The sequence below is a fragment of the Acyrthosiphon pisum genome, chromosome X (assembly GCF_005508785.2).
Source record: "Acyrthosiphon pisum isolate AL4f chromosome X, pea_aphid_22Mar2018_4r6ur, whole genome shotgun sequence".
Classification (NCBI taxonomy): Eukaryota; Metazoa; Arthropoda; class Insecta; order Hemiptera; family Aphididae; genus Acyrthosiphon; species Acyrthosiphon pisum.
The window spans coordinates 24,427,512-24,443,077 of NC_042493.1; the positions used below are offsets into that span (position 1 = coordinate 24,427,512).

At 29.8% G+C, this 15,566-nt stretch overlaps 1 protein-coding gene across 2 annotated transcripts in view; it reads left to right on the top strand.

Annotated features, from left to right (window-relative positions):
- Nucleotides 1-15,004, top strand: part of LOC100163606 (fez family zinc finger protein erm) — a 77,173-nt gene extending 62,169 nt beyond the window's left edge. For both annotated transcript variants that reach the window (XM_016803849.2, XM_008184200.3), the window contains 3 exons: nt 656-1,369; nt 13,296-13,571; nt 14,553-15,004. In XM_016803849.2, the coding sequence (XP_016659338.1) occupies nt 656-1,369; nt 13,296-13,571; nt 14,553-14,873 (1,311 nt within the window). In that variant the 3' untranslated portion in view covers nt 14,874-15,004. The remainder of the gene's footprint in view (nt 1-655; nt 1,370-13,295; nt 13,572-14,552) is intronic.
- Nucleotides 15,005-15,566: the final 562 nt, after the last annotated feature.

Genomic DNA, 15,566 nt, shown 5'->3' on the forward strand with positions numbered 1-15,566 from the left:
CCCCCGTAACTACACCACTGTACATTACACCAAATATTATAATACCTTTCTTTTATTATAGGTAATGTGATATAGCCATATATAGGTACTGATATGTATACAATAAAATATAAACATATATATATATATATATATTCGGCTATCCGTCTATACACACAACAACACTAGTATTGTTTATACTTTATATAAATTATAATGATACTGAAATCAAACGATTTAAAAGCAAATTACATTTAAATGAAAATGAAATTTTGTAGAAAATAATGTACAGCTACAAAGCCATAATAAAATAAAATCCATTCATAAAAATTATTACAATAATTTTTATAATGTTCATATATGAATTTATTACATTTTGCGCCTGGGGCGAAGATGTACAACCCACAAATCACAATTATACCCCTTCAGACAAAACGAGGTATATAAAAGCTAGTACCTAGGTAGAGATAATATTTTATGATTGATTCAACGTGCCCATATTATTATGAATATTAATAGACATAAATATGACCTATATATATAATCCTTACCTATTATTATTACCTACTTATTACTTTAAATTATTAAATAATTCTATAGTATTATTAATTAATTATCTTGCCCGACCCTACACATTATAATTCATTAGACATAACAAGGCGTTTGTATGTTGTAGATGATTTTTTCGCCAGCAAAGGCCATGGATTCGGTGACGTCGATCGGCAGTAACCGGGACGTAGACGGTTTCCGGAAAAAGTACGGTCCCAAATCGACCGACTCGCTGACGTTCTCTATCGCCCGCATCATGGAACCGGACGTCCGGAAACAGCCCAGTGCACCGGCAGCCGACTACTACCACGCACTCGAGTCGGCGTTCAAGAAATATGTGCCGGCATTCAGATCCAATCCGCTGCAATCCACGCTCTGCGCAGCCACCGCCAACGATGGACGGACACCACTGACCGTTAACAACAACGACCGTTATTTGTCGACGACGATGACGACAACGACGACGGCTGTACAGCTGTTTCATTATCAGCAACATCCCAGGCTGTCTTGCACTGTTGAAGACAGACCGGCTCATCCCCGTCCCCAACCACCGCCGCCATCATCCGAACTCCAGGCGCTCACTGTACTTCCAGTGATCCCTGTACTTCCGGTGCCACCGCCACCGCCGCCACCAACATCACATCAGATGACGCTCGGGCGACTCACCGCGACCAAATCCATTCAGCCACCATCCAGCACCAAGGAACTGTCGCAGGCGGTTACCTCTGTCACACCGGTTAAAACATTCACGTGCAACCATTGTGGAAAAGTGTTCTACGCTCATTACAATCTAACCAGGCATATGCCTGTTCACACAGGTGCCCGGCCGTTCATTTGCAAGGTATAGATAAATCACATAACTATTTACAATTTATATATGATGTCCCGCACCTATAATTACCGCAATTCAAGATTTCAAAAAAAAATTAACGAACAATAATATAACTACCCACATACATACATAAGCTTTATTTAGGGGTCTGATATGGTGTGGTGGTAGGCCGCAGTGATAAATGTATGCTGCGTGGTCCAAGCATCGTCCGGCGCGGCATCAATAGCACCCGGATGGGTGATCACTCGGGTTTCTAGCGACGAATCTTCGCCCCATGTACACACGTGTTCCTCAACCAATCAACAGGAATTCCCCCCACGAAATGCTAATGACCATAGTTGCCGATAGTTAAGAGTTGAAGACCAATAAAAGAAAAAAAAATTGATTTATTGATTTAGATTCTGAGGGGAGCGGATTCTTTGATTTTACAGTGATGTATGTTTTTTTATTTTTTTTTTTTGTGTGTGTCTTTCTTTGCCTTTTAGGATAGTAAAAATGCTTATATTTTCTTTAAAAGCATCTTTTCTGATAGAAGAGTGAATCTAATGGTACATTGAGCGCTCAAAAGTAAAAAAAAAAATCAAAATTTTTAGTTTTTTTTTCTATAAATGTAAATTAAATTGTATTCGTTGGGTCAAACAGCGTGAAAATATAATACAAGGCTCCTGATATACTGTTAAAATAACAGTTGCAAACTATTAAAAATCAATAAGCACAATTTTTTTTTATAAGCATTAAAGTTTGAATTTTGACAAAATGTATCAAATTTAAAATTTAATAATTATTTTGTAGTAAACATTTATAAAATTATATAACTAAGGATTGAAAATCTAAAACAAGGTTAAATTTAAATAGGTTATAATGTATAAATTACTTTATACACACTAATATCACCAAAAATACACTTAGTAGTTAGTAATATCATAGGCTGACTGACTAATGTAAACTAATATTCGTTTTTCTTTTACATTGATATTATATCATTAAATTCAAATTTAACACCATCCATTACAGTGACCCACTTGTAACCTACTGTGCAGCAGAGCGACACTCACTTGCCCACCTTTTTTAATTATATAAATTTGATACTTTTTGTAAAAATTCGAGTTTAATTTTAAAGTAATTTAATATTTTCAACTGCTGTTGTAAGAATATATCAAGAGCATTTTATTACATTTTCACGCATTTTTACCCAACAAATAAAATTATATTGACAATTATATAAAAAAAAAAATCTAAACAATTTAAAACTGACAATGTCTGTAAACAACACAAAAAGTCAAAATATTTAAAAAATGTATGGTGTATAGAAAATGAAAATATAAACATTCAGTGAAATTTTCATGTATATATTTTTTATGAATTCTCAACTCAAAATAATTTGCTAATTTTCGTGATTTATCCGTATTGACCGTACTTTGTCAAGATTCGAACTTCAAATGCTTATAAAAAAAAAACTGGGGGACGGAGTGGCCGAGTGGACTAAGGCGTCGGCTGCAACGCAGACGACCCGAGTTCGATTCCTTGGCCACGGGCGGCATTTTTCTTCGGACAAGTCACGGTGTCCGGAGAACAAGTGCCGCCATCCTCCACCCGGGCATGGCAGATACCCACGGGTGCCCAATCAAAAATTCTGCCAAACTCATTACACACGCGTAAAACCCCCTACCATTACAAAACCTACTACATACAATCATAAAACCCCACAATCAGCTAATGGCCATAGTCGCCGGGCTTTAAAGATCAATAAAAAAAAAAAAAAATCTGTGACTAAGGATTTTTAATATTTTGTTAAATGTCATTGTAACAATATGGTAGAAGCCTTGTATTTAATTGTCAAACTTTTTTGCCAACAAATAAAGTTTTATTGACATTCTTAGACAAAAACGATTAATAAAATTGGAAACTGAAAATGTTCCTAAACAGTTCAAAACAAATCAAAATGTTATCGTATAGAAAATGCGAATATAAACAACCAGTGAAAATTTCATGTATAGTTCATTTGTTTTAGAGTTACACCAAAAACCAGAATCGATTTTGTGGAAAACCGATTTTGCGTAAAAATTGTCGTTTTTCCTTAATTTTTATGTTGTTTTTCCCGGCGCTTTTAAAAATTATTGGGAATATGACCTCCCGAATGCACCTACAATATTCACTTTTCCATCTAACAAGAAAATCGAAGCATTACTTTGACTACTTATCGTGTACAGTGTACACAATAAAAATGACGTAAAAATTAAAATTAAAAAAAAAAAAACACAAATCATTGTTAAATCAATACATCCATCCTATATATAATATTATTAAATTTTATAATATTATATTTATATAAGATAAATCGACAATCATTATTTTAATACTTTATTATAATACTAATTGTACAATATGGTTTCTTATGTAGGTATATCGATGTTTTAAATTTAGTGCCACTAAATATGTATGACCTATGTCCATGCTTTGATGTATAGTATATTATACTCTAACCTAAACTTATAAAAGTTATCGAACCTTTTTTAAAAAGTATATTATTTGAAATCTACGTAAGTACCTGCATAACAATGAATAGGTATAACGTATAAATTAAGGATCATCATAAATAGTTCATACTGTCAAAAAATCTTAAAAATATATAAACACAGTTCTTTTTTACAGACATTTTAAGTTCAAATATGAACGAAATTATAATTTTAGTTATTTTTTTGTAATTTAAAAATATTGTTCATGAGTACTTGAAACTTTTAGAGTATAATATTATTATATTTTGTACATACAATGACATTTTCAAATACAATTTGTTACAAGATACTATAAAAAAAATCGAAGCAGTTTTACTGCCCCAAACTGTGTTGACAGACACTACATTACTACAATTTACCATTTGAATGGTAACTGCATTTATAGTCACTACAACAAATAAGCGGAAATTTCCAGCTGTTTAGTACTGATTATAGAGATTCATTTCGGCATACACTTTTCTATATTCGCTGGGCAACCATACTATCTTTAATCGTGGGTGTTACTTTAATAAAAAAGTAAGATTCATTGTACTGGCTTTTTCATCACAGGTTGATCGGCAAGCGTACTATCAAAATCGTGTCTTATATATTATACTTTACTAGGGAGTGAGCATGGTCCGTAAAAATGTATTAGTAGAAATTTTCACATCCACAAGACGGTATTTGAAGTTTTTTTAGAATGTATTACATTATTTATTCCAAGCTACAAATGTATTTCAAGTATACTATGACTAAAAAAATTTACTTTATAGAAATATAAACATTAAACATAGTAGGTGCAACGTACTATAAATCATTTTCATTTTGAACTATATAACATCAGGTAATCTTCAGATCAAATGTAATACTTATTGACCATTGTACAGTATAATACAAATTTAATTTTTACTAATTATTTTATATTTATAAACGTACTTGTGATGTATTTTACATGTTAATTACATTTTTGAAAGTTAATTTTTAGGGAATTCTAAGGGATTTCTTAGGTCATAAATGCATTGTTTGGGAGGCACTTTTTTGATATTTTTAGGGCATTTAAATTTGAGCCCTAGTTGTAATACTGGATTGAAGCTTCTTAAAAGTTAAGAACTCCAACTGCTTGAGTTTGATCATCTATTGCTGGTATGACTTTGTCTTGATACAATCCTCGTAAATATAATAATTAATTTTTGAAGAAAATATATTTTGTAAATATGCATTGAATTAAAAATTACATTTTTAATGTAGGAATATTTGCATTATACAGTTAATTGTAAATTATGATTATACATAGGTATTATACGACACACTCGCGGACGGCGCTGGGAAGTTTTGAATTAGACTGTCTTTTATGAGTATAGTGAGACGATTTGTTTACTTTTCAAGTACCTACGTTAAAACTGATAATAATAAGTAATAACGTATATTCATTATTTTAAATACTTGAATTGCAAATACATACAATACATTTGTCATTTGACAACAATTGTATTCAATAAAATTCAGAAAGTGGTTGGTACAATACAAATCTCATTAAAGTATTATTCGTCAATCGTTGGAATTATTATAAATTATAAAGTATACATACTGATTATATACAATTTTCATATTATAATCATTAATGTGTGGTATAAACTGTAAATTAGAAATCGCTTTTATATTTCTACCATTAAGTAACTATCATAATTACATATTGAGAACAATGGCAGTCAATTGTCCGGCGACGGAAATCTCAATTCCGTTATCGTACTCCAAACTGTTAAGTTATTTATTTCAACATATTATGCACGTTAATCACAAATATAATGTTGTAGATCTGATAAGTTAAAAATGTTGAACGTTTATATCGCGTGGCTTAAGAGCAGAATAAAAAACACTCGGGAACTCATCGGTCTGACGGTCTATATTATAGATTTCTACCTATGTGAATTTCTTTGTCAACAAAAAAATAAAATGAGGTACCTATTAATTGTATAACCACCACAGATAATTATAGAAACTAGATAATAAACAACAACATTTCATATCAAACAAGTCCGTTCAAAACGATTAAAAAATGATAAGAATTTGTTAAGTTACAAAATGTTCCAATAGTTTTTGACACTTAACGGCAGACAAAACATCCATTTTTATTTACATATAGATAAAAGATACTTGAAATTATTGTAATTATTGTAATTTCTACTAATTTAATTTTAATAAAATATTTTTTATTGATTACTAAATCATTGACTTTTAATATTTTTAGAAAACAATTTTACAGTAATTTTGATAAGACGAATAGTTAAGAGGACACTACTCATGTTCTTACCTACTTAAAAGTTTGGTAACAGGTCAATAAACTCTTAATACCTATCGGCTATCAAAACTAACAGCACACTATATTGAAACTAGTGAATGAAAATTTGATATAGGTATCGTATTTGTGAAAGACAGAAACAACAAATGCATGGGTAGCGTTCTCTTAAATTAAAGTATCAAATTTACAACTAAAAGAATCAAGAGGACCAAAGCGATTATAATCTTTAGATATGTGTATCAAACTATGAACAATATGGGATATATATTTTGAGCCATAAATTTCTTTAAAGTTTTTAACAAAATTCTTTACAAAATTATCAGAATGATTAAATAATTTGTCATCAATATTTGGACTCAATATAATATTCAATGCATTCAAAACCATAAATACACTTTAATATTAAGTACATCTTTCAAAGCAAGTGGTCCGTTATAAAATGGTTGCTCGATTATTAAGAAATGCTATTCTTGAATCAACGCTTTGAACGGTAGCTTTGCATCATCTTACACTAAATTCATATTAATATTATATATTTTAATTTCTTTCTTGTAATGAAAAGTATGTCTTAAATGAAAATTAATTTAAAATTGTAAAAAAAATAAATAGTTTAATTAATATTTTATTTTTGTAACAAATAAATGTAATTAGATACCTCATGGAAGACTACTATGTTAGTACTACTATCTATATTAATATTTCAATAAGAACTTAACTTTAATTTAAAGTTTTAGAGGTTTTACTAAGTATTTATATTGCATGACAGAATTTAAAACTTAAATAATTAAAAACACTAAAACTATAAAACTATCTATTTGTGCTTATATTATAGTATAATGCGGTCAACTAGTACCTTCATATTATTACCAAGTGACAAATGGCGTTGGGCATCATATTTCAATAATGATGTCGTATATGGAGTCGGCTATCTAGTTATTATATATATAACTGTGGTAACCACTTAAATAAGTCTCAAATATGATAATTGATAATAAATTAGGTATGTTCTGTTATGAAGATGTTTTTTATAAATTATAACCAATCTAATTAATGAATATAGTATTGACTAGATTCTGAACTAAAATGTCTATTGAGAAAAATAATAAATACCAGCTATTCATTAATAATAACTGCAATCACTAGTAACAAATAAACAAAATAGCAAAAAATATTGAAATAACAATAGTTATTAGTGGATCGTATACGAAAAAAAATTTTGCAGTCAGGTATGGTAATCGAACAGACCAAAGGCAATTTAAGAAATGTAATTTTTTATCAACTAGGTAGTAAATTTTCAGCTAGAAAAATGAAAAAAAGAAACATTTATGTAATAAACTAATTGAAAATGTATACACGCTTAATAAACTTGAATCATTTGATGACAACAAACAAAATTTTAAAAACCAAGAGAATTATGTGTTGAGATAATAGATGTTTCCATAACCAGTCTCTGTTGTGAGAGAGACATTGTGAACTTATGCAATGGTATGCTCAGCTTTTTTGAAAGTGGGGATATGAATTTTTTACTATTTTCAGACCACGGACAAAAGTAAAATAGTACTTGAGACTGTCATTATTTTAGGATCTGTAGTATAAGTGTTAAAAAAACTATGCGGAAAAGAACCATACCAAATCAACAAAATGTATCAAACTCGCCCCAATTTACCTACGATCTAAGGTAACTACGAATACAAAATTTTAATAATAGATTTATAACGAAAATCGAAATAACCTACCGTATGAATACCATACAAATATTTATTACATTTTAAATTTTTCATTTCTATAGGCCTAGTCTATAGTATATTACTATATTAATAGCTATTTAAACTTTAAACCTATACTCTAGCTGTAGGTAACTATATAATAATAAGCAGGTAATCAATAGCTAATAAGGATAATAATCATTAGCTATATAATATAGTTTTAGATGTATGAATGTCGGAAGCTAATAATAATTAGTGTAATAAATATGTGCATAGTATATGAGTTTGAAAACTTCCTTTCATTTAAAAAATATTCAACGACACTTTACACTTTTCAAAATTTCATCGCGTCTAAATCAATTCATAACCATCACCCACTGTAATAAAAACGTTTGTGTTATATTTACAAAAGATTTTTCACTAATCATAGGCATTATTGTCTACCCACTTGCACGATCTGTTTGATCTCAACAACGCGCACCCTTACCACGTATATGTACACCCTGCGAACGTATACACACAAAACAACACACCACTCAAATTGATCAGTATAATGAGAACTACCAAGTACCTACCAAACACCACGCGAGGTCTCAAACCTTTAACTTTATTAGTCAAATCAATAAAAGAAAATTAAAATATAAAATAATTAAGTTTCACGCTGTTTTTCGATAACATATAGAAGAACCTATACTAGGTACCTATATAGCATATTAAACATAATACGGTGACCAAATACAAAATCTAAAAAGGACATTTTCAATTTTACCTAAATGTAGGTGAAAAGTATTTCAAATTTCAAATATATCATTATTCCTGAATTTAGTCAATATTTTTTAATATCAAAATAATAATTTTGTATCTATATTATACTTAAAATATTAATAAATATTAATTAATTGCGGATTGTATAATAATTCAATTCATAGATATAAATTGCTAGTATTAAATTTTTTTTTGTAAATACCTTTAACTAAACCAGTACGTTAAATCATACAATAAAAGATTTCGTACTTTATGTTAGGTAAAATAGTATATAATTATATACATTTTATATTTTATTATTATTTTAGCCTGTGATATTTTTTTGTTAAAGAATGGGAAAGCACAGATAATCTGTACAGTAAGTGTCGAGTAGATAGTATATAAGTAGTCACTGAATTCATTTTTTCCAAAAACATTGCATTAATTATAATATTATTAATTATCAATATTGCGTTATTGTAATAGTATTTTATTGTTATTATTGTTTGAGTCAATATGGACTTAGAATGGTATAAACATTATTTACTATTTAAAATATTTACGGTTATTCGTTTTTAAATTATAAAATTGATTTTTTTCCGAAATCTGGATTTGTGTAAAAATTGCCATTTTCCCTCGGTATTTTACCTACTGTTTACTTACAATGTACATATAGGTACTAGATGTCTACATATACACAAAACAAAACACGCTGTCAAATGAATACGCTACATTCTGCTTGGAATCTAAAAATGAGTACATTTTCATGTACATCGGTGATTTGTATCGATATTTTTGTTTTTGAGAGAATGGCCAACCATTGGACGACCAACTATTTTCTAAAATAATGATTAATGCATAATATAATGTATAATATATAATCTATATTAAGTATGATTCGTATTGCGATTATACGCTTACTAATACAGTAGACAATACTAATATCTTATACCACTAATGTAAAACTTTAGTTTATAATGCTGCAAATCTGCGCTAATTATTGTGTACCCGTTATAGTGTCGTAGGAATATAATAACAATACTTACAATTAAATAGCTTAGAATTCAATATGTATTGAAATAAGTATACAATTTTCACCATTACTGATTTAGTAAAATCGTCGATGTTTAATAATATATATTTATTATTTATTTTTCTAATCTTACATTATTATTGGAATTATTATTAATTTACCAATAATGCATTTTAAAATAAAGTTCAAGTTCATAAAAAATATTAACTAAATAACTGTTATTATGCAAACCGGTATGAGCACTTATAACATTATTATTTATTCATTGACAATATTCGTGTTGCGATAATTATTGTTATTTGTTACATTCAATTGGTTTTGTTTTATAAGTTGTTACCTTTTAACACGATAAACAAAGCACTTTTCAATTATTCTCCAAAAATATAATGATAAAAGTATAAAACACCTATACCGTCACAACTGATGGTAAAATTATGTAATTATGGAATAGCTTATAATAACTATATAGGTAGACAGGTAGTTAGTAGTTACAACTACTGAGTATACTCTATTACTCTATGATATTCTTCCTTTATATTAGTATATTACGCATTTTTATATTTTGATTTTTCCCCTCGATTCACTGCAGGTAAACAAACACACATATACGATAAAAACGAATAAGTACCTAATGTACTTACTTATTGAACACATACCAATATCAAATATTATTGTGTGCACCCTAAATCGATGACGTATTTGAGAGGATTACCCATCTAATATACCTTTACATTCGTGTACTAATGTACCACGGGGTCACTCATGTAGAAATTCATTTGATTTATTTTAAGTGTTCCTGGTTTCTTATTAAGGAAAAAGTAACAATATAAAATAATTTTATGAAAACAATATAACATCGACTGAGAAATATTCTACTTGAAAATATATACTAACCATTATGATATTATATTCACCGTCCAGCTACTTTTATCTGCAGTATATACATTTTCAATAATATACTGTTTTATAACTTATTAGATGCCCTGCCGGTTACTGTATTTCTCAGTCAATGTTAATCCGTTGGTCACAGATGCGTATACAAAGAGGGAGTCATGTCCCACATACCCTTTTGTTAAGGACATTGTATTATAAATACCTATCTTAAAAAGTATATATTACACAAGTAATTTATTTTACTGTTAGGCATTAACAGGTACTAGAGTAGGTTAAATTCATTTTTGCCGAACAAATTGTATTTGAAAATGTCATAGTGTGTAGGTACAAAATATAATAATATTATACTCTAAAAATTTCAAATACTCGTGAACAATATTTTTAAATTACAACAAATTAAAAAAAATTATAATTTCGTCCAAATTTGAACTTAAAATGTCTGTAAAAAAGAACTGTGTTTACATATTTTTAAGATTTTTTGACAGTATGAACCATTTATGAGGATCCTTGATTTATACCTATTCATTGTTATGCAGGTACATAGATTTCAAATATTATACTTTTTAAAAAAGGTTTGATAAATTTTGTAAGTTTAGGTTAGAGTATAATATACTATACATCAAAGCATGGGCATAGGTCGTACATATTTAGTGACACTAAATTTAAAACATCGATATACCTACATATTGTACAATTAGTATTATAATAAAGTATTAAAATAATGATTGTCGATTTATCTTATATAAATATAATATTAATATAATAATAATATTATAAAATTTAATTATATTTATATAGGTACCAGGTATAATAATTAGTAAGCAATAAGTACCTACTACCTAGGTACTTATGAGTTATGTTGCAACTCAGGCCAACCCTCATAAAAATTGTGATACATAATAGGTACATTCAATTTATTAGCGTATTCGAAGTGAAACATTTATTTGCTTGGTATTTAATGAGCTCTTAACGTGCGTAATTTTCTGAGTTAGTGTTTAAAATTCAAAAAGAAAAGACCTTTCGGTTCGGAAAAATGGCATTTAACGTATTTAACGAATAAATAATTAAAATAATTTTGGCAAATCGTTTAAATATGATCTATAAAAAAATGTATAAACTAAAAATCATAATATTGTATAATTACGAATTAAATACAAAATTAATCTATATTATGCAGATGTATATATTGTGACCAATATGCTGACGTCCAATTTAACGTACATTCAAAAATTATATATCAACAAAATGTAATAAATAGGTACCATTACAAAAATAAAACAACGGCTATCTGATCTTAAAATTTTGGTTTATAATGATAACAATTTTAAACGCATATTTCGGTATCTTGATTCCACAATTATAGATATTTAAAAGTATTTAACAATTTTAAGTGTATGAGTTTATAAGCCTCAAGAATAAGCAGTCTTTATGACATAATATTAGCGATAGGTATGATTAAATAATAATGGTTGGTATAATATTAGCGTATATACCTACAATATTATGAAATTTGTTGAAGGAGGGGTCATTTAATTTTATGACGCTGTAAAGTAATAATAAGTGTGCGTTTTTTTACAACGATCGAAAAATAATTAACCGGTCAAAAGTAATATGAGAAAATTATAAACAGGTAGTTTATGTATCTAAGTGAAACACACATTATAATATATTTTATGTAAGTACTCAGTTACCCATAAAATATCAACATAATATACTTAAAAAATACTAGACTACTGTACTTACAACTTCAAGAATCTATCGAACGCAATATCTACCTTAATTGTAAACGTTTGATATAGAAGGAAATGCCCTTCTAACAGCCATTGGGGAATATTACCTATTGGCTATTAGTAGAAGGTAGAAAGCAGTCTTGTAAAGTATTCGAATAAAAGTATTTGAATACTTTTTTTGTATTCAAATACTATTTATAAATACTTTTTTTTTAAGAAGTATTCAAATACGTATTCTGAATACTTTTATTTGTATTTCTTATTCATTAAAAAAATACTTTTTTCCGATCCAGAAAAATAGTTTTAAATTTGTGACAAGACATATTATAAATCATGAACATTGATTTTATTCTTTAAACGAAATATAATGTTGGCCCATGATATAATTATTTTCATAAACACCAATGTGTTGTATCCCGTATCAGCCGTATCATATGTGGTCAAAATGTATAAATAACTTATGATTACGTTTAACTATTAATTAATAAATGTTAGTTACCAATCATTCAAAAAATGACAAAAACTAATTGTGAAAAAAAGTATTCTGATAGTATTCGAATATGTATTCTGAATATATTTTTTAAGAACTATTCGAATACGTATTCCGAATACCTTAATTCTCATTTATTCGAATATGTATTCCGAATACAAAATAAAAGTATTCTTTACAAGACTGGCTATTACCCACTTAACGCAGAGGCAATCGCCTTATTTTTTGTAATCAGTGTTCACAATATAATTGTTAATACAATATATTAATACAATATACATAATATGTAGAGTGATTCTATTATCTTGAACCAGCCTACAGACATATTATCTTATGGGAAATATATAAATAATTTTTTTAAACATTTAAGTACGTATAGGTACTATTTTACACGTTTCTGTAATGATCAGCATTGTTCTGCGCCAGGCTTATAGATTGCACATTACATTTCCTGTCTAACGTTGAAAGAATCACCCTGTACCACTTATATCTGCCAAGTACCTACCTATATATAATTATCATGTTTTGTGTACGTGTGATGCAGGTGTGCGGTAAAGGCTTCCGACAAGCGTCCACGCTATGCCGCCACAAGATCATACACACCGAAGAAAAGCCACACACGTGCGCCATTTGCGGAAAAGCGTTCAACAGGAGCTCGACGCTGAACACGCACACGCGGATACACGCCGGGTACAAGCCGTATACGTGCGAATACTGTGGCAAGGGATTTCATCAAAAGGGCAACTACAAGAATCACAAGCTTACGCACAGCGTGGAAAAAGCGTACAAGTGCACCGTGTGCCATAAAGCTTTCCATCAGGTATATGATGTTGGTAGTTATCACAAGATAAATAGTCGCACCTGACCGGGACTAAATATCATAAGAGTACGCCTATATAGTAGTAGTTACCTCCAATGCAATCATTATCTATCATTATTCTTTTTTAAGAAATTACGAATTATTATATTGATTTTTAACCGTCTTGTGAGTCCACAATATTACTAGAAGAGATTCGATTAATAGGTTACTTTCATATCTTCCTCGATTGGCCAAGTATAAATGTCACAAAATAACTTTTCTTCAAAGTGGTGTTTTTCAATAATATAGACCTCAAACAAATATTTTGTGGCTAAAATTTAAAAATATATATTTTATTAAAAATTAAATCATTTTTCCTCAAAATCTGTCAATAAATATTTTCCAAGATATATGTTTTACAACAAAATACTGAAATAAACATTATATAGACAAAATATGACTTTAACATCTTTAAACATCTTTTAAAAATTAAAAAATGCGAAACAACGAATGCTTCAGCCATACTTTTAATTAGTAAGTATAGGACACAAGTGTTTGAGATTTTAGTGTAATCTAGGTGAAATGGGCGTTAAAAGATGAAGTGTGCTTTATGCGGCTTTCAACAAGTCATATAATATCTAACGACGAAAAAGTTAAATGACTAAAAAAAACAACGAGGATGGCGTTTGACAGTTGATTAATCTCTAGAACCCATAAGAATAAGTGGAGCGTTTAGAGTTTGAACGAATGCAGAAAAAACGGACAAATATATATCACCTCTATTCTCTAACCGGGAGAACTTACCTGTACTTACTTTGGTAGGGACCATAACGTGTTTTCGTCATTATTTTTTTAAGTTGAGCTACTTTCAGATCTCATTAAACCCTCCACACTATCACTATGACCCTCACCCAAAGAGTCTCGGAACGGTACTTGAATATTCCTGGTATCATTCTAAAATATTTTTTATTTTTTGTGTGTACCTATCAATATACCGAACAGGTGTACAACCTGACGTTTCACATGCACACGCACAACGACAAGAAGCCGTTCACATGTCACGTCTGCGGCAAAGGATTTTGCCGGAACTTCGATCTCAAGAAACACTTGCGCAAACTCCACGACGCCCCTTATCCGCAACACCAGTCCGCAGCAATCGCGCCACAGGCCTCCGCAGCCGTACTGACAGCGCAACCTCCTTTGCCACCGCCGCCGCAAAACGTCCGCCACGGCCTTGGCACGTGCGTGCCACCGTTCCAGTCGGTCCAGGCTGGATCTCAAAGGAACGCAATAATGTCAAACGATTCGCCACACCACTACTGATTCCCGACGGGAGTTGGTTAAGTGAGGCGGTCGTCCGTCGGGCAAAATACTTATATCGTGTATAATACTTATATTTATGTGTAATTAGCCCAAAGACCATAATAATAGATAATAACATATTATTATTATATTATATTATGATTACCTATTTTTCTTAGAATATTTATGTCAATATTACGTCGCTTTGTATTATTGTCCTGGAACTCGATAAGTACCTCGTGTTATGAACGAATATGATGTTTGGTCTAGTAGCGATTTTAACGTAGGTACAATACCTACACAGTAGGGACCTACTGACAACCACGGATATTATACTTATTAGTTGTTAGTTATTATTTATATTTATACTATACGGTTAGATGTAGATAGGTACTAAGTTACACTAGCTTAGGGGTGTTGCAAATGTGTCGATTAATTTTCACGAGAAAGATATCTGTGTTTTTTCTTAAAATTTGATTAATGTGTTACTGTGCATATTTCATTATGGTCACTAACTTAAACATAATAATTACGATTATCCAAGGGGGAAGTGGTGAGTAAGTATAACCTTTTTTTCTCTCCCCGATGGTTGGTATATAAGGGACGCACCTACAGTAGATATTAATTTTAAAAAAATTGGTGAATAATACTTGCATAGGGCGATAATATCGAGCGGCATTCCTACTGATAAATGACAATCCAACCTTCAAATGT